At 41.1% G+C, this 19080-nt stretch overlaps 2 protein-coding genes across 2 annotated transcripts; one reads left to right on the top strand and one right to left on the bottom strand.

The window, feature by feature from the left end:
- Positions 1-5354: 5354 nt before the first annotated feature.
- LOC119731830 (monocarboxylate transporter 12-like) lies at positions 5355-7857 on the bottom strand. Its single transcript, XM_038205107.1, has 4 exons — positions 7628-7857; positions 7156-7299; positions 6026-6856; positions 5355-5691 (listed from the first exon to the last, which is right to left on the bottom strand). The coding sequence occupies exons 1-4, from the start codon at positions 7806-7808 to the stop codon at positions 5564-5566; spliced, it is 1284 nt and encodes a 427-aa protein (XP_038061035.1). The 5' UTR covers positions 7809-7857; the 3' UTR covers positions 5355-5563.
- A 2789-nt stretch (positions 7858-10646) lies between these two features.
- On the top strand, positions 10647-18507 carry LOC119732191 (pre-mRNA-splicing factor RBM22-like). The gene is made up of 9 exons (XM_038205615.1): positions 10647-10703; positions 11907-11960; positions 13135-13297; positions 14022-14122; positions 14616-14788; positions 15119-15319; positions 15778-16028; positions 16617-16817; positions 17156-18507. Exons 1-9 carry the CDS (start codon positions 10650-10652, stop codon positions 17299-17301), a joined length of 1344 nt encoding a protein of 447 aa, XP_038061543.1. The 5' UTR covers positions 10647-10649; the 3' UTR covers positions 17302-18507.
- The last annotated feature ends 573 nt before the right edge of the window (positions 18508-19080 follow it).

Raw genomic sequence — 19080 nt, 5'->3', positions numbered from 1 at the left:
ACGTTGCAAAATGATGTGGACAACATCTGCCCATAAAATCGCGAGCAAATAGAAAAGAAAAAAAAATCCTCTTTAATTGAACGAAAAGTTCAAAAAGAATTCCGGAATTCAAAGCCCTCGTGATAGTGTGCTGTTGACTCAGATGAACCTGTAGCCTTTTTTATAAGTTACTAACTTTTCCTCGTGTTAAACATTGACTAGAGCTTTAATGCTTTGTATTTGAATCCCCCTTTCCCGCATCAGGTGATTTCTATTTCGTCAGGAAGGGAATTCCCCTTAATGTGTGCAACACCACTCATTTCATTTGAATATGAATATCAGGGTGCGGCATATAGGCCCTACATAGTACATAGCCCTACCCTACGAACACTGACTGTTAAGTTTTGTGCACCATTCAGACAAGCGTTGACTGTTTGTGTGTCTCCGGAACCTATTCGAGTATTCGTGGGGACAGTTTACATCTGCGGTTACGGTATTGTTCATAAACTTCCGTTCCATCACTTAGGCCAAAAAAAGTCTCCGGTTTCTGGTATGGAGCTTGCCCAAAAAGTGGTGCGGCGACGCGGCGTTTTTTTTTTTTTTACCTGATTTTTTTGCTTCAAATGTCGGCTGATGACTGCAAATGGTGCCCGACTAAACTTAGTGCAAATATATGGGAGTCCAGAGAGGCCACATAAAGCTTATTCTCGACCATAACCCAATCTAAAAACACGTTAAAATTGTGCAGCAGCAGGATTCCAGTCAAACCAGTGAGTTTGGCGGTTTTGAGACATCATCTTTCATCGAATATAAACCTTTTTCATTTTGCCGACGCGCATGGCTACGGCGACGCGCGCGCATACCAGAAACCGAGACTTTTTTTTTTGCCTTAAACATGTCTTCACCTTAAACACCTTGAAGGATACTGCTGATCTTTGGTCATCACGTGTAAGCATTTTTGTGTACTAAAATGATAAAAAGTAATTTTAGTGGGCTTTTTTGGGGGCACGCTCACCTCATCAATTCAGACAGCAAACATGCAGTAAGGCCAAAAAGAAAAAGAAACGAATGCACAGACCATGGTACTTGGTGGCATAAAATTTTAATATGGTCAGTTTTAGGGACGGAACTATTATAGAATGTAGCGCTGAATTTTTTTGTATTTATTAGAGCCCATTAATTGTTGACTTATTGTTAAACATTTTGAAAAGTGACTCAAAAGATACTACATATTTTTCATGTATAAGGGAAATGGATGATTACTGCGTACAACAAATTGGTCAACGGCTGTTACTCGTCAGTGCATCATGAATATTCAGCTATTCGATGTTTGTTCATTCGTATTTTTGTTCAAGAAAATAACAATGACGTTACACCATTGCTATATCACTCAGTCATGCATGTACATTAAAGCATTTTAACCCTGCGCAGAGTGACCTGCGTACCCCGGGTACGCAGGTGACCGATTTTTTGGAGAAAAAAAAGAGGGACAATGACGTTCACCTTCCATCTAATCCTCATTTAACCCATGCCAAATCAGCTGGTTCAATGAACTTTGCAGCCAGGGTTTCACCCGAGCGGTGTCAACAACCTTGGGACCAGGCCTCCTGCCAAGTCTCATTGAAACATTATACAAACACCTGTAACTTGACACAGCCATCTCCCTTCATAGCCGCAAACCGCAGCCACCAGTCAATTATCTTTTAAGTGCCCTGTCTGGCAAATGCCTGGACACTGTCTGGCACATGGCTTTTTGTTGTTTTGACATGGATAGGGTCTTGCGTAGTGGGGGGAGTACCTGCGTCCCAAAGGTACGCAGTTGGCGACTTCGGATAACAATTTCTTGTAAACGCTGCGCGCAGGGTTAAAGAACGGCTTTCGTCGAGCTGCCACAGTGGCCTAGTGACGGTGTCACGGTCTCACTTCTCCGGCGTGCTAGCTTCTCCGGGTCGATTCGGCGGACAGTTGAGCACGTTACAGTGCACGTCACATGAGCACGATACATGCTCATGTGTCCGCTGTGCTTACTTTTCCTCGGGCTGTATTCTGAAGTCTAGTACCAAGCCCATGAGGGAGGAAATTCATGAGGGACACCTAAGAATGTGTTATGTAACACTTCCTGTGGGTCAAGTCATTCCATGGTCTTGCAAGCATTCTGATTTGTGTTCCCAGCATCATGCATGTTGTGTTCATGGAAAAACGAACTCCTTGGTCCGTGTTCCTTGCTCGTTCGTGGTCCATTTTGTCTTTATTTTTGCAACCATGAGGCTTTAAATAAATGTGCATTTCAAGTCTTTTTTGGTTCATATTGGGAGTTGTGCGCGCCACGAAAATTCTGGATTCGACTAGTACCCTGTAACCAATGCATACAAATATCCTAAGATATTACGTGCAGCAGTACAACCCCGAAGAACTCAGCACACAAATAAAGTTGACGAAAATGTACACCACTGTGCAATTTTGTGCATGCGCGTTGAAGCGAAATTTCCCTTTCGGAGAAGCTAGCACGCCGGAGAAGTGAGACCGTGACACCGGGACAGTGGAATGAACTATAGATCGCAAGATGTGTGGTTCGGGGCCCATGTCAATTTTCATCAAATATGTTTGTTGGTTGGTATAAATTTAATTGAAGGAAAAACACCACGAGAACATTAGCGTCTTCCATCCACATAGCGACGAGCGTGATAAATATTCATGTTAGCGGGGTGCCTGATGTGATTGGTTAAAATACGATGTATGCTGCAAAAAAAATACGCTGGCGGGAAATTGCCATATTTCTTTGTTGCCTGCACGAGCCCCACGACCTGGTCGGGTGAAAGGCCAAGGGTAGTGAACAAATGCCGACGGGTACAATAGACCTTTCTGCGCTTGGATTGCAAACTGCATTTGTGCCAACCACGGCCTGCAAAACTATGGGAGGTCCGACACTGCAAAAATGAAGAAGAGTTATTACAGATCACCAAAATATTATTTGACACTTGAAAATACAACATTTTCAACAAGGCTACAAAATAATTGCTACACATGCTTTTTTACTATGTGTTGATGGCGTTATTAGGCTTTTTGGGGGAAAAATATGTTGCCAACCACGGCTTCAATTTATGCGCTTACAGCAGCCCATACAAAATGGCGCCGATGTTTACAAACAAAAGAAAGGCCTATAATACTGATGAAAGGGCTTGCGTTCGATGTTGTAATGTATCAGATGATAGGTTTTCATTACAGGTTTCCAGGAGAACGGTTGATAGAGGGCGGTAGTGGACTGTATCCATAGAGTTTCATTAAAAAAAAACTTGAGGGCGCACTTGCTGTATACTATGCGCACACGCGGATGTGCTCTCAATTTTTTTTTAGAGTGTCCATGAGTTGAACTGATTTTGTACATACAACTTTCTACTCTTACAATGCAGAAAAACCATTTGACATTCCCTTTTTGTTAATTTTACGGATATTCTGTTCAAATTGTGCACCAAAATTTTGCTCTTTGAAAAAATGTGTGAGAAAAGTTTGGTCATTAGCTTACTGCAGTGGCGTAGCCACGGGGGGCATGGGGGCGACAGCCCCCCCCCCCCCAATGAAACCTTGTCGCCCCCCGCCCCCCCCCCCCCCCCCCCGGTCGCCCCCCACTGAGATTTTGAGTTTCTAAAAGAATTATTATTGATCTACATGGCCTATATGCTGCACCCTGATATTAATGTTCCAGCCCCCCCCCCCCCCCCCCCCCCAACTGAAAAATTCCTGGCTACACCACTGGCTTACTGCCATGAACTGACACAACGAATCAGCAAAGAGCAGAAGTTTAAATTTATGACAGCAAAATATCCAAATTTCTGCCAACTCTTGATGCTGAAATAACATCACATTTTTGCTCATGAATATGGAAATTTGCATAAAAACCAAAAAGGCACCAAAATACCCTTGAAAATGGAAACACGAAAATTGAAAATAAGGTTAAATGGGACGCAGGGGTACCTTTTCAAGGATTGCAGTTTAATTGCATGAGCCCGTTAAATATAACTCTATAACTGTATCATTAAGCCTCCTCATTCTTGTACAATTGGGGGCGCTGTTTGTAGCGACGTCCTTCAGGGTATAAATAGACATGAATCTAGGATTATTGATATACGTTTAAATATTGTTACAGCTCAAAATTACATGTGACCTTTATTTTGTAGCCTTAGTTACCCAAACTGTTTCTAGTTTTCTAGTTTTCCCAGAAAACCGATCTCATTCGCTCCAAAATTTGGCCTATTCCAGTCAATCAGTAGAAACTTTTAAACGAAATTTGTGGTTACCTTATGGTAACAAAAATAATATTGAGTTATATTATGCACTTTTTTTCAATTTAATTTGGATTGGTTTAAAGGCAATTGCAAAGGAAGTTGCAGAAAATTAAATTAAAATATTTTTGGTGCGAAACTTTGAGTTGCTGGCTGATCTTCATCATTGTAATCGGTATTATCCGTGTCTTCAATCCACCCTTACAGCATTTTTGGAAAGGAGAAAATGGCACAAGAAGTTGATTCTACTGCGACAGTGTTCAGCAAGATCAGCTCTCACCTTGAGTGTAGTACTGTCATGAGAGATACCAGATACCCAAGCTACTTGATTGTCTCTATACTTTCTGTGAGGGCTGTCTTGTAACTTACAAGAAGTCCGCGGTTGATTTACTTATGCCCATTTGTGAAATATGAATTTAAAAAAAAATGGAAGAAAAAGGAGAAAAAGAGTGCCCCTATAGTATCAAATAACACCGCGGCACATTTTGAGTTTCTGATGCTGACGGCTAGCGTCCCCCCCCCCATATCCCCCTTCTAACTTTACGTGAGCTTTATCAGCGAATGTGTCCAAAGACTGAGACATGGAACATTCACAAAAGTAACTAAATGTATCGGACTATTCATGTGCAAGGGCGGATCCAGGGGGGGGGGCCAAAGGGGGCCATGGCCCCCCCCCCCCCCCCCCAAAAACGAAACCATTTTTTTTTTTTTTAATGTGACATCGCAATAAAGGCAGGCAATGAGTACACCACCATCTTTTCCTCAAAATAAATTGGTTAAAGTGGTCAGAAATTGCCTCAGATCGCACCACAGAGCATCTAGAATTCGGGGCCCTTAAGCGGGCCCCGAACCCCACGCCGTAATTTTTTAGACCCACTTTTTGGGGGGGACCAAAAATTTTTTTTGGCCCCCCCCCCAAAAAAAATTGTGTTCTGGATCCGCCCTTGTTCATGTGCTGTTCATATCAGCTTTGGGTGATATTTTTCTGACAAATATTGATTTTAAAATGATGCATAGGCCCTATGTTGTGAGTAGCTGTAGATTAACAGACGTTTACTTTCAGTTTTGGATGATATTTTAATACTCCCATTAGAATAGTCTGTACATATACAAAAGAGCGCATAAATATTGACGTTTCTTGTATCTCTAAGAAAGCATCGACTCGGATGGATTAAAAGGCGTTCTAGAAGCCAATAAAATCAACCGAAAAAGCATTTAATAATTTACTTGTCTTCAACCATAGGCCTGATGGATGAGGTCATTGTAAAATGCCTGTCCCAAAGAATAGCTCTATATGTGGGGTGTCATCTTGAGGACGATGTCCAATGCATTAGTCCCCATTCAATAAATAGCGCCGCCAACGGCAGAGCTGATATACATCCCAAGATGACGAATGCAAGGTCGTAGCTCCCAGTCTGGTCGTAAATCCAACCTGTCAAATAAAAAGGGGGGAAGAAATATCAGAAAGGCCAACATTGTGATCTAATAATTGGCTGAGTTTATAGATTCTAGGAGACCGGTTGTGCGGCTCCGTTACTAAATTACAGATGCAATTTCCAGTTGTACATTTGGTGTAGTAGTTTTTCTGTGTTTCCATTAAGTCTTCAATATGACGACATGATTTCCTCAATTTATTAAACTAGTCAATTAAAAACTCATACGAAAAGGTTTGCTTTAGTTTTATTTTCTTTGTAAAGTTCGGCCAATCAAAAGGTGCTTCATAGGCATACAGGATAAAAGTCTTTTGATTTAGTTGCATTCCTTACCCGGAACGAATCCCAAAGATATTGTAAAAATGGCGGACATCAACTCAGTCCAGCTGAAAGCGTGAATGAGGTGTTTCGTTCCTACCATTTCCCGGATGTACACGTCAGAGAATGAGATTGTGGTTCCATGCGCACCAAGACAGACAAATGCATTAGCCATCATCAGCCAATAGGAATTCATCCAAGGAATGACAAGCAGTGTCACAGAATCTAAGATGATGGTTAGTAATAACGCCATTCGCAGCTTCACAAACCCCCTGTCTACCACATAACCAAGAAAGACTGAGATAACGATGCTTCCCACTCCAGCCACTGAGGTGAAAGTCACTGCATCGTAGGCAGGGAAACCTTTAGCTTGGGCTAAAGCCACGAAGTAGATAAGCCACAGGTCACATGGTAAGCGAGCAATTACAAAAATGACTGCGGCAATCCAGAAGGAGCCTTGCAAGAAGACCGATACTCCAAAATATCTACTCAGAGACAGGATGGCATCTTTGAATGAATGGAATAACGAATGTTGGGTGGAATCTTTGTGAGATAAATCCTCGTAGATGCCTCTAATCGGTTGATAGGTATTGTTATCTTTCTCTGTATCCCTTGTTTCACAAATTAATAAACCACACACACCAAGATGTAGACTCAACGCCCCTAGTACCATTATAGCACCTCTCCAACCGTATGTGTCTAGCAAGAGTTGCGTTAAGGGCGCCATCACGATCATACCAACAGCGTGTCCTGATGTTCCGATGCCGTTAGCCGTGGCGTAGTTTGATGTGTAGCAACGACCAACCAATGCTCTGGTCAGAACATTGGCAAAACTCAAGCCAGGCGCTGTAGGAAAACAAGAAGTAAATCACAAAATGTGCTATCAATAATATTATACATGCAGTATATCATAAGAAGCTTCTACATTCCAAATTGAACTTAAGGGTTTTATAGCAAAGACGAATTTTTTTTATTTATCTGCGTTATAAGTATGAAAAAGAAGAAGAAAAAAACTTGTGCGACGTCTTTTGGGTTGTGATGTTCTCAATGCCTTCGCGACACATGCAGGGTGAATACTTATTAAATTAAACACGAAGTTAAGCCTTTAAAAGTACAGGACTGTGGGTATCATAAGAAATGTTTACCTGCGACAAGTGTTAAGATTAATGTTAACTGTCCCAGACTGGTTGTAGACGAAGCGACGATCATGGACACTCCCAATAAAAATCCGCCGATTGCAACTACAGCTCGAGTGCCAAACATACACTCCAGTGGTCCAGCAAGAGGTCCTAAAATGAATGAAATTATGAAATATTCCAAAATTATTTTGACAGACTATATAGAAGGGCTCTGTGTGTAAATTAGGGTTAATACCCACTCACTATATCGCCCTCCTGCCATGACGACTATAATCTCAAAAATGTAACTTACGGACAACGACATAACTTAGATACGTGCCCTGGTACGAGTACGTATAGATTTTCAGTTTTCTTATAACCCCAAAACTTTGAATGTAATGACGTTGCACCTGAAAACACAACACAATAGTTTGTTTTAATTTTGTTGTTCATGGAAGCGCAAAAACGGACATGCAAAATTACTCCTTTTTGCTATTACCTATAAAATTGATGACGCCACTGATGATAGCCACCATCCATCCAACCAGCCAGGTATGTGATCTGAATTGCTCCTGAAGAGTTGGCAACATCACTCCTAGTCCTTTAAGAAGGCCAGTCCATAGCAACCAACAGACATGCAGAGAGAGAACTGCGTACCAACCATGGCGTGTCGTGCTCATCGTGTCGTGCTCAGCTTGTCTTGTATAAAGCTCAAATCTAGATGATGACACAACAGAGTAGGCCTACACCGCGTCGTATGGTAAAAAGCTCAACTCCGGCTCAACTTTAAACTTGAACGTTTCGTTAGGTAAATTTCGGTTCGAATACGCTTGAGCAGGGCCTATGAACCGACCTGTATATTTTAATGTGAATTCCATAAGGACATGCATATTCAGTAACACTAAACGTTAACGTGGCCAGTAATATAACCGCCATACTTTATTATCATAATTATCACGTTAAAAAAAAATGATCAGCGTAATTTTCAAGTGACTGTTTAAAACAATTGACTGTACACACATTGTTCTGTTCATAATTATTGTGTGTAAACGTAAGCCAAATTTTTGATTATGTTTTTGATTACGCCGACCTCACTATAGTTTGGGTGTTTCAAATAAAAGACACATAAAATGTCTTGGGCAAAACCCTGTGTCGGTTCACATGTTCTTTTTACGTATAAAAGACTCGAAATTCGCAGTATCGTTGCCAGATGTACTTTGAGTGAAAGCGTGACACATCTATATACGTATATTTTACTACATGTGAACTAGTGGTGGTTTTTGTGAAAAATCTGTTTTGAGAAGACGTGTGGTTCTAAAAAAGAACCGGTGGGTTCTTTTCAGTATATTTATGCTCTGATGATCTTCTTCGGGAGATCGTCTTCTTCTCAAAGGAGATTTTCCACATGGTGTTACGGTAAATCTTCACTAGTTTATACATCGTGCAAAATTCCAAAACTTGCTTACTACATGTATATACATCACAATCTGATCTCAGCCAAACTCAATATGCCCCCGTAATGTATCCGGCATTATTATTTTTTTTCACTTACAAAGATGAATGAGTCCGCCCCGTAACCGTGTCGTCTTACCGGCTCTGATACCACGTGCTGACCTGCATGATCGAACTTGAACCGACAACACAGAACACTGAACAAACAGCTCAGTTAACGTATAGAGAAATCATATAGTCCGTGGTTTCGAACTAAACGGCTATACACCTGCAGTTTCCCACTTGGAACGATTAATTCAGTAATAATTATACAGGGTGAGTCAAAAAGTGACAAGAGATTAGAATTTTCCCTTAAGCACGTTCTTCCGCTCCTGAAAAAAAGAATTACTGAAATTGATCCATGCCATCAGTACTGTACTATTTTTTTTTACTAAAAGAATCCATTTTTACAGCTGTCCATGCTTTGAAGCTGTTTCAAATCACATTGGCTATGCATACCTCAAGGTTGTATACTGTCCATGCTGTATTCGAGTTTCAACCCGAAAATAATTGTTGTTTAAAGTGCTATTTTTCTATCAATACAAAGGTTATTCAATGTTTAATAAGACGTCCAACGAGAAAAACGAACGAGAAAATAATGTTTTTGAATAATTACTTCACACAGTTTTGAATTATTTGCAGCCCTACAATAATCCACCCTCCGCGGGATAGACTAGTTCCCGTCCTTTAAAAAAAATCAACTAAAGACTTGGAACAGTCTACAAGCAGGTCGGATCCGTTAGTACGCGAAACAAGTAACCAAGAATTATAGCCTTTTTTTTCAGAGGGTTGCAGGCGCCCAAAATAGAAAAAAGATAGGTCTTATCTCATTACAATGTGTATGAAACATACAATTTCAAAAGTTTTGAGGCCCAAAAAAATTAAGATTTTAGCGCACGGACGATACATCTTTAAAAAGGCCTAATCCACTGTGTGGTCCAACATTTCTTCTTCTTCTTTGTTTTTAAACAAAATTATAGGCCTACTTCGAAATTATATTACTACAGAAACCATTTAGCTGAAACAGACAATTAGCATAATTTTTCCGGACGATAGCGGTCACGGACGCGAAGTATTTATCTACATAATCTGTCATTAAACTGCTAAATAATTCGCCCACCACTTAGACATTCAAATAATGTATACTTCGTCCTTCGCAGCCTTTAAAAAATAATTATGATAATGTTCTAATTTAGCCGTACCGTGGGCGAATTGACCACGCCGTAGGCGTAGAAGGTTTGGCCAAATCCCTGTTTGTATTGCCCGTGTTTTGCGTTAATAAAAACACTTGAAAGTACTATCACAGTCCTCGTCTCGAATTGCTTTACGACAATGGCTAATAACGTACAAATACAGGAATATTCCAGGACCATTTCTTTTTTGTTCCTAGTTATTTTGTACCTTGCATTAACGATGGGAAATGAAAATTCGGCAATGTTATAGTTGGCTGAAAAACAAAACCCTCAAGAGGTACAGTGTTGCAACGACACCCCACCACCCCACCCCACCCCACCCCCACTGCCAACCCAGCCCACCCCCACCGCCAACCCAGCCCAACCCACCGCCAACCCACCCCTGCACCACAGATTCGCCACTGGAATCACTAGTTAAATCAATATATTAAAATGAGTAATTGAACAAAGACGTGGTTGGGAATTTTTTCTGGCACAGGAGCCTCTCAATCTTGTCTTGCTCAGTTTTTGGCGAATGGTCGCGCAGTAAATAAGGTTCAAGTGCTGCAGCCGTGTCGGGGAAGGTTTTGGTTCATTAAATTAAAACGGATTTGCATAGAATGAGAGTAAATCAAGATACCTTGCCCTTAGTTTCCAAAAACAAACGCAGGGGCTCTTGCAGAAGAAAACTGAAAATATTCTAATGACTCTTTTCTTTGGCATCGGTCAAATTAAATTTATAGTGGGCTAGACTAGGGCCGACTAGATGCAATTGAAAGAAATCGGGAAACCCATGGCGCCCTCTATAGTTCTTTAATCAACGTTTTCTCGATAGAGGGCGCAGTGAAATTTACAAGCATGGCGGCCAGCAAAAGTACCAACACGTACAATCGTCAAAATTGGGAAGAATCGGTAGGGCCTAAGCATTTCCCCAAGTTTCTCATGCCATTAATATGAAATAGTATAGTTTATAGTAACCTTTTGTACCAAATGACATGTTCGAAGTTAAAGCGCTGTGTGCAGATCCAGTGACTTTGTCACGTTTGCTGCACTCTCTCACTCGGTCTCTGACTCTGCACTCGTCAGCAGTGCAGTCAGTCAGCATGATTACCAGATTACATCAATTTTCTTTGCAAGCTGTTGCAACTTGTATTGCATCATGTGCATTCAGAAATTCAAACACATACGCGGTGAACGTTGGTGACTGCACTATGCAGACATGCAGTAAACAGTACAGTACTGTATAGCCCCACAAAAATCGTGTCGACTTTGCCAAATTTTGATTTTCACATTTAGGCTTAGTTTGTTGGATTTTTTTGCTTTAGAAGCATACTCACCCACTTTATAGGCTAGTCAGAAAGTGCTGCCTTTTTCAGATGTCTAATTTTTGTGAAATTTCATGTTGAAATTTTAATACGCAAACGTGTAAAAATGAATCTGGAAATTTCACGAAAAATATACATCTGAAAAAAGGCAGCACTTTCTGATTAGCCTATAAAGAGGGTGAGTATGCTTCTAAAGCAAAAAAAACCTACAAACTAAGCCTAAATGTGAAAATCAAAATTTGGCAAAGTCGACACGATTTTTGTACATGTGGATGTGTGGCCTATGTTTACGGAGGCAGTCCAGTAAATAGGCCACATTTATGGGACTATAGTAGATGATGAATGAGACTTTATAAAGTGTAAGGATTAAACCCTGCAAAATATGATGCAGACTAGCAATGCTAGCATGACTAGTTAGTAGGAACTGAGGCCTGAGCTATTTTTTGATAAAGTTTATAGGCCTAGGCCTACGTTTGTTTTTAAAGTGGTTTCGTCATGTTCGTAGAGAAAGTCGTAAGGCTAGTCATGCTAGTATGACTATGAGGATGAATTAGCGTCCATCGCCCGCACCTCCCCACGGCAGTGGCACGAAAATTTCAAAACTGACGTCACTCCACCCATGACTCCGCCCCAATCTGTAATTAAGAAAATCAAATGCACAGTGCCCTCTAATGTTTTTTTAATCTCCCTAATTCTAGCCTACCAAAATCTGTGAAGTTTGCCTTTTGAAAAAAAAAAGATCCCATTAACGTTTTTTTGTCTACATCAACTTGTTTTTTTTTTCTAACAGGACTTTCCCATTTTGTGCCAGACATGCCTGGGTGATAACCCGTACATTCGTATGGTAAGCATTTTTCATAACTATAATTTTTGTCCAATTTTTTTTTGCCTTCGACAATCTGACAATGATTCTGCTAGGATCAAAACGTTAAACCGTGTAAGTTTTGTTTGATTTGTTTTTGAGTGGTCGGGCACAACCCTTCCACTGATTGGAGTTTTTACGATTAATCTTCTTTCTTTCTTTCTTTTTTCTGGACAATAAGTTTCCGCGGCTTTTCTCCTAAACGGAGTATGAACTGGTATGAACTTGTAACTTTCAACATATATGGACCCTCGTCCCAAGTGGTGCATATTACTCAGACGTCATGATGGCGTCATTGGGTGTCAAAATACAAGCGATTTTAGAGGAAAAAGTGGCCAAATACTTTCACCTATAACTCTTAAACAGATTGATCAATTACGTTTCAACTTTGCAATCAGATAAACCATTAGTTGATAAACATTTTTTGTCGTGTACGTGAACTCGATTGATCTTTACTTCCGGGTCTACCGGAAGGTCAAAGTTATGTGAATTCAAAATCCTTAGCCTAAAATTAAAACAAAGCAAAATTTCTTCCGAACGGTTTATGGGATGATCATAAAACCTAGTGTGAATTTGTACCATGTTACGAAGATGTTATAAATTTTGTTACGTCATCATGACGTAATGTAAGGGCAAAGTGATGGAAGGGCAAATTTTGACAAAATAGTTTGAGCTATATCTTTTGAACTCAATAGAGTATCGTGTTCATTTTTTTCTTGAGGTTGTAGAGTATGCCTTGAGTAACATTTCGTGTTCCCGGACACGAAATCGCTTTACCTTTACTTCCGGTGTTTCCGGAAGTGCAATAAAAACTGAATGAATATAACTAGGAAGCGTAAGCATTTTACTACATTTTACTGCGGAACAAATAAGAAAGCGACTGCTTACAATAATAGTACTGCTACCACATAATTTCATCATATTTGTTCACCAGGGACTGCAAAATCACAGCTCTTATAAGAATAAACCCAGGGGAGGATCCAGGAATTTGTACAAAATCACACAAAGCATTCAATACTAATAATATCCTAGTCTTTTTTCTGATTTCTTTCGGCATAACTCGCATATCAACACTGATTCTTTAATTCGTACCTTTAAGCATTTTTTGCAGATGCAGCCTTAAGAATTTCCAAAATGTTGTACTTTTTGTTGTCAGACAAAAGAAAAATTTGGTCGGGAATGCAAGATCTGCGACCGTCCGTTTACAATCTTCCGCTGGTGTCCCGGGGCTCGCATGCGATTCAAGAAAACTGAAGTGTGTCAGACATGCAGTAAGACAAAAAACGTCTGCCAAACATGCTTGCTGGATCTGGAATATGGTAAGATTTTACTGACCTTTCGCAAGGAGGAAAACAAGATTAAAAAACAACTTTTGCCCATGCAAATAAATATCAGGTGTCATGAAATAAAGATAGTCACACCTACAATTCCTGTACAATGCAGCTACTTTTACCATTCATGTATTGAACCTCATCATCATCATTGTCGCCAAGAGTCATTGCTTGGCCCGTATGGATCTATGGATCCGCAGTGGCGAGCGTTTTCAAATTGGATTCTCCTAGCTGAGAGACCATTCCGCCTCATCAGGATGTCCACCCATCTAGCATGAGGTCACCCACGTCCTCTCCTTGTAAGCACTGGAAGCCCGATGATCTCTGTAGCTGAGAGACTGTGGCATAGCACTGCATGACCGCACCAATGCCTTGCGCACAAATATCGTGTCGGACGAAAAAGTTCAGTGAACTCCAATGCGTCTTTCCAGTTCCTCATTTGTCACCATGTCTTGCTGAGATGGTGCCGCCCATATCTGGCGACCAATTGCATCTAGGCCTTTGGCTACAGCTGCCTGTACCATCCACGTACTGCAACCATACGTGAGTTGCGAGGCTACCAGGGCTTTGAGAAGGTGGAGCCTTGGTGGTGGTATTGAACCTGTTTGATGTAAAACATTTCATGTCAAAATTTGCCTTTTTTAGAGTATTAATGCTTTTTGCACTTTTATTTGGACTAACTCAAATTTCTGAATTGTTTTGATGAATGCAGGGCTTCCAATTCAAGTCAGAGATGCAGCATTGAGCATCAAAGATGACATGCCGAAGTCTGAAGTCAACAAGGAATATTACTCACAGAACATCGACAGACAGGTAGGTAGGCTTGCGTGTACAAACATTTGCAGAGAACCGCAAGGCTGGTTACCTGTTTTCGCTAAGTTAGAGTCCATCAAATTTGGACAGTTGCTCATTGTAGGCTGTGTTAAAATTAAGAAATTAGCCAAGTCCAGGAAAACGTTGCCTTCCCCCACCCCTAAAAAATTACCCACTATAAGAGGCTATTCGGTCATGCTAACATTTTGTTGCTCTTGACTAATATTCAGCTGATTTTAGCTTGATGGCAGATAAATGCCTGCTGAGCTAAAAACAATCTGATAAATGTAGAATCAATTTAGTCTGTGAAAGGAGCAGCCGGGGGTAAAGTGACTCGAAGCTGTAGGGTACTGTTACCCATAGTCCTACTCATTTAGTTGAAGCTTAAGAGTATCTACTCTGGTTGCTTAGACTAAGAGATCAGATTGAAGGACTGAAGCACTACTCTAACTTTGAAGTCTACCCTAATACTTTGTCATTTTTCTACCTCTAGATTGCCAATGTGGATGGGGTACAAGCAGCAGGTGCCGTCGGCAAGGCCCAAGCACCCAGTGATCTACTCATGAAGCTAGCTAGAACCACACCTTACTACAAACGCAACAGACCTCATATCTGTTCTTTCTGGGTCAAAGGGGAATGCAGACGTGGGGAGGAATGTCCGTACAGGTAGGTGGTTCACATCCCTCTCATGTTATACCCCTTGCCCCCCCCCCCCATTCTATCCCTACCCACCCTCTTTGACCCTCCCTATCCCTACCAACCCTACCCTCATAAAATACCAACCCCACCCCTTATCTCACTCCTCCCTATTATTCCTAACCCCTTCCACCCTTCCAATACAGTGCCCCACCCAATTCCCCTCCCTTACAACACCCCATTCCTCCCCAGCCTTTCCCCCTCCCAAACTCCCCAACAATCATATTAAAAGAAATAATTGTAACAAATGAACCTATTTGTTGCAATAAATTTGCTTTTTCCTGTTTGATTTTCCTTCAGACATGAGAGACCAACAGACCCTGATGATCCTCTGGCTGATCAGAACATCAAGGATCGTTTCTATGGCACCAACGATCCTGTTGCTGATAAACTGATGCGACGTGCTGATACCATGCCTAAGCTGGAACCTCCTGATGATAAGACAGTCACTACACTGTACGTGGGTGGCCTAGGAGACAAAGTCACTGAAGAAAACCTAAGGTAAATTTATCCTTGGTGTTTGAGAAGCACAAACATGTTTGGAGCCATCCGGACCACTAACCACATCATCTGGGAATGAAGTATCTTTGGACCCCTGAATGGCACTGCTGGCTTTATGACCCTTGATGACGCTACTATCAACTGGCTGTCCTCAGACCTCCCAGTTTAGACGATGGTGGTGTCCATACGAACGAACGAACGATGACAAAATATTTCTACAAAGGATTTGCGTCATGTGTTTAATAAATCTGTGGGTAAATGTGAGAAGTAAAACATGAAGGGTTTAGGACATTCAAAAAGTTAAAGACCAGTGATTTCATTTGAATGAACCTGGTATTCCTGGAACCTCTCATAGTCAGATATTTTCTTGTCAGCAATATTCATTTTCTTGTGCATGACCTAATGAGGGCGCCGTGTAATTTTCAAAAATTAATCAAATTTACATTTCCTTCCTCTAGAAACCACTTCTACCAGTTTGGCGAGATCCGTTCCATCAATGTGGTACAGAAGCAGCAGTGTTCCTTTGTGACTTTCACAACACGCTCCGCGGCTGAACAGGCCGCTGAAAAATCCTTCCAGAAATTGATCCTGAAAGGTCGGAGGTTAAATGTCAAGTGGGGGAAGTCACAGGGTCAACAAGGTGTCACCGCTAAGAGCATAGAAGGGGGCAAGGAGCCACAGTATGAGCCAGTACCAGGATTACCAGGCGGTGAGTTAGGAGAATTTGTGTATAGAGCCCTTGTACTAGGATCACCAGGGGGTAAGTAGGGAGAATTTGTGTATAGAGCTCTTGTACTAGGATTACCAGGGGGTGAGTAGGGAGAATTTGTGGATAGGATCACCAGGGGGTGAGTAGGGAGAATTTGTGTATAGAGCCCTTGTACTAGGATTACCAGGGGGGTGAGTAGGGAGAATTTGTGGATAGAGGTATTAGGATCACCAGGGGGTGAGTAGGGAGAATTTGTGTATAGAGCCCTTGAACTGAGCGCCCTCACTGTGGACAGATGTTATTATTTCAATTCAGTGTCTGTGAAAGTCCAAATGTCTCATGCGCATCACTGATGGATTCTATGCAAGGAGTCAATGTAGGAAACTAGTTGTCATTTTAATGGCAACCCTAACTCCCTGGGTATTATGGTATGGTATTAAGGTACTTTCTTTGAACGTGAAATATCAAAGGGAATCAAGTCCGTGACTATTGAGTGGTAAATATCTCGGACAGAGAGTGTGCTTCAGACCTCTGATGGTGACTTCTCAAGTAAACTAACCAACTCTTGATCATGCTTTGCATTTTCAGCTCTGCCATTGCCACCCATGCCAAGCGACGGATCCCAACCCAGTAATTTCTTCAATCTTGACCAAGATGATGCTCAGTTGCCGCCATTACCTGGTGGGCCAATGGGACCCATGGGAGGTGGGCCTGGGGGTCCCCCAGGGAGATTACCACAGGGTCCGCCACCCCGTATGATGCAACGTCAACAGCCTCCACCACCTGGAGGTTAGTATGCTGGATTATTGCATCCTTATAAAATAATAAAATGAAAATGCTAAATTCATACCAATTTTACCCATACCCAAAATAATCTTTTCCCCACTCGTAGTTTTCAAATCATAAATGCATTTTGCTTGCTCCTGCATAATATCCCAGAGTGGAATACCGTAACAATCAAAAATCAGTTACGGAAAAATGGCTTTTAGAGATTTGAATCTCTGGAGATTGTCGTTTAAAATTAATATTTGTTTCATTGAAAAGTTCACTTTTAATTAGTACAGGAAATATAAATAAATGGAATGAATCTTATTGATTCTAAATTTTTTTAAACTGTTTATTCGCAGCCTTTGGATTTCCCCCCTCCACCTTTCCCTCCACCCCCTGGCTATCGTGGACCTCCTCCATTCCATCCTGGAGCTCGTCCCCCACCCCAGGGGATACGTCCACCACCTCCAGGTGTCAGACCCCCTATAGCTCCCCCAGGGGTTAGACCACCAGGACTCCGGCCCCCAGGGCAAGCTGTTCATTACCCGTCACAAGACCCACAGCGAATGGGTACAGGAGCAGCACAAGAGTAGACGAAAGAAATAAGTGTTGATACATTGTACTTGAGTTGCAGACTAATGAGGTTTTTTTTCAAAACCTGGGGTTCATCCTAAGCGTCTGTCTCAGGAGTTTTTAGGCCCCTGGTGTGGGCCGTTTGCTCCCATATTGTGTCAACTTGAAGCGTCAAGTTCTATGATGTTAGGCTAAAATTAAAAGTATCCGTATTTAGTTTGATTGTGAGCCAAAGATATGAAGCCCAGGCTAAAGACAAAAGCTAGGAGTTTGAAATGTTGGTCAACCCCCAATGTACCTCTTCTACCTGATAATCAGGATTTTGTTAAGTGGTCAAAAGTTTTATCAAATAATTGTTAAAATTTGGTAAATTGTTGGTCAAATTACTTTGAATGTTTTTATGGGATTGAAGTTCTTACGCTTATTATAAGTTTGCTTGTCAGTAAAGCTTAGCAACTAAATGTATAGAAGTAACAACATGGATTTTGGACTTATTACGTGCAAATCTTTCAGTTACTGTGTATTTTTAAAGGTCTCACATATTGCTGAAAGGCCATTGTAAACATGTATTTAATGTTCTACATCGTAGACAAATTTTAATCAGTTAGGCAATCTTTGGGCTTAGTTAAAATGGCGTGAGAGAAAAGTTACAGAATAAAACCACACATTAAAACCCCTAAAACACAGTTTATGTGTTCAAAATTTCTGATGGAATGCTGCAAGAAACAAAACATTACATTTTCCAATTTAAGTGTTAAATTTCACAGAAACACTTTTAAGTGATTTTTTTTCAGCTGTTGAAACTAAAACTGTAAAGTGCTGTTTTCATGGTTACCAAAATTATCCGTGAAGCTACGAGCACGTGTGTTCCATCTACTTTTCCATTACACACCTCAAATCTGTCAAATTTACAACAAAAAGCCAATAAATACACACTGTTGAATTTAGGGAAATAGGACACATGCACAAGTTGCACATATACATGCACTTAAAATTGACGTTGACATTGTAATTATTTTTCTCCCCGCTGTCATGTACATACCCTGGCATTTAAAATGTTTAAACCATATTTTGTTTTAAAAAAATAAAGTTAAAGGAACTTGCATGGAAAAGAAAGTCATCTGAACAGTGCTAGAAATAGCTATGTACATTGCCCAGGTGCAATTTCCTTTTGTCTTTATCTTGGATTAAGAAACCCCCCTTAATTCTTCGAAAGCCCCGCCTTCCTTACCAGTTTATTATTTTGCGTCGACACGCCAACTCTAGAGGGCGCTATTGCATTTCCAGACGGGCGCCAGATGTAAACAATTCAACTGAGTTTGTGTCGCGCGCTGTGCGTGTGTCTACGGTGTTGCTTTTTTTTTCTACATTTGGGGCATTCGATATGAAGACGCGGACGATTTTGGTCACTTTACATTTCAAGGTATGTCGAGGATATTCAGTTTTCTTCAAAAGGTAGCGTTTTGTTATTGAAACCCATGGAGGGAGGAATTCATCCTTGTTCACGTTGTGTGTGCAAAGTGCAGCCAAAACACAGTTCCGTAGTGCATCATTGCCCAGGCCTACTCAAAATACATGAACCTTGCAGCAGGTATCAAACCTGCATGTGAATATTCTCTGGTGGTCATGACAGCTGCATATATAGCTCAGTAAAATGCCATAATTGATACAAACCATGTAGGCCCCGCATGGTTGCGGACTTGCCATATTT

Source organism: Patiria miniata, unplaced genomic scaffold, assembly GCF_015706575.1.
Source record: "Patiria miniata isolate m_02_andy unplaced genomic scaffold, ASM1570657v1 HiC_scaffold_24, whole genome shotgun sequence".
In the NCBI taxonomy this organism is placed as follows: Eukaryota; Metazoa; Echinodermata; class Asteroidea; order Valvatida; family Asterinidae; genus Patiria; species Patiria miniata.
This window is presented reverse-complemented; position numbering and strand designations above follow the sequence as displayed.

Coding starts and splice junctions, on each gene's coding strand:
- LOC119731830 (XM_038205107.1), bottom strand. CDS start 7,808: ATGAGCACGACACGCCATGGTTGGTACGCAGTTCTCTCTCTGCATGTC. Junction 7,300..7,627: donor TGGCGTCATCAATTTTATAG/GTAATAGCAAAA, acceptor CATTCATTTTAG/GACCTCTTGCTGGACCACTG. Junction 5,692..6,025: donor ATCTTTGGGATTCGTTCCGG/GTAAGGAATGCA, acceptor TTTATTTGACAG/GTTGGATTTACGACCAGACT.
- LOC119732191 (XM_038205615.1), top strand. CDS start 10,650: ATGGCGGCCAGCAAAAGTACCAACACGTACAATCGTCAAAATTGGGAA. Junction 10,704..11,906: donor GTCAAAATTGGGAAGAATCG/GTAGGGCCTAAG, acceptor TTTTTCTAACAG/GACTTTCCCATTTTGTGCCA. Junction 13,298..14,021: donor CTTGCTGGATCTGGAATATG/GTAAGATTTTAC, acceptor TGATGAATGCAG/GGCTTCCAATTCAAGTCAGA.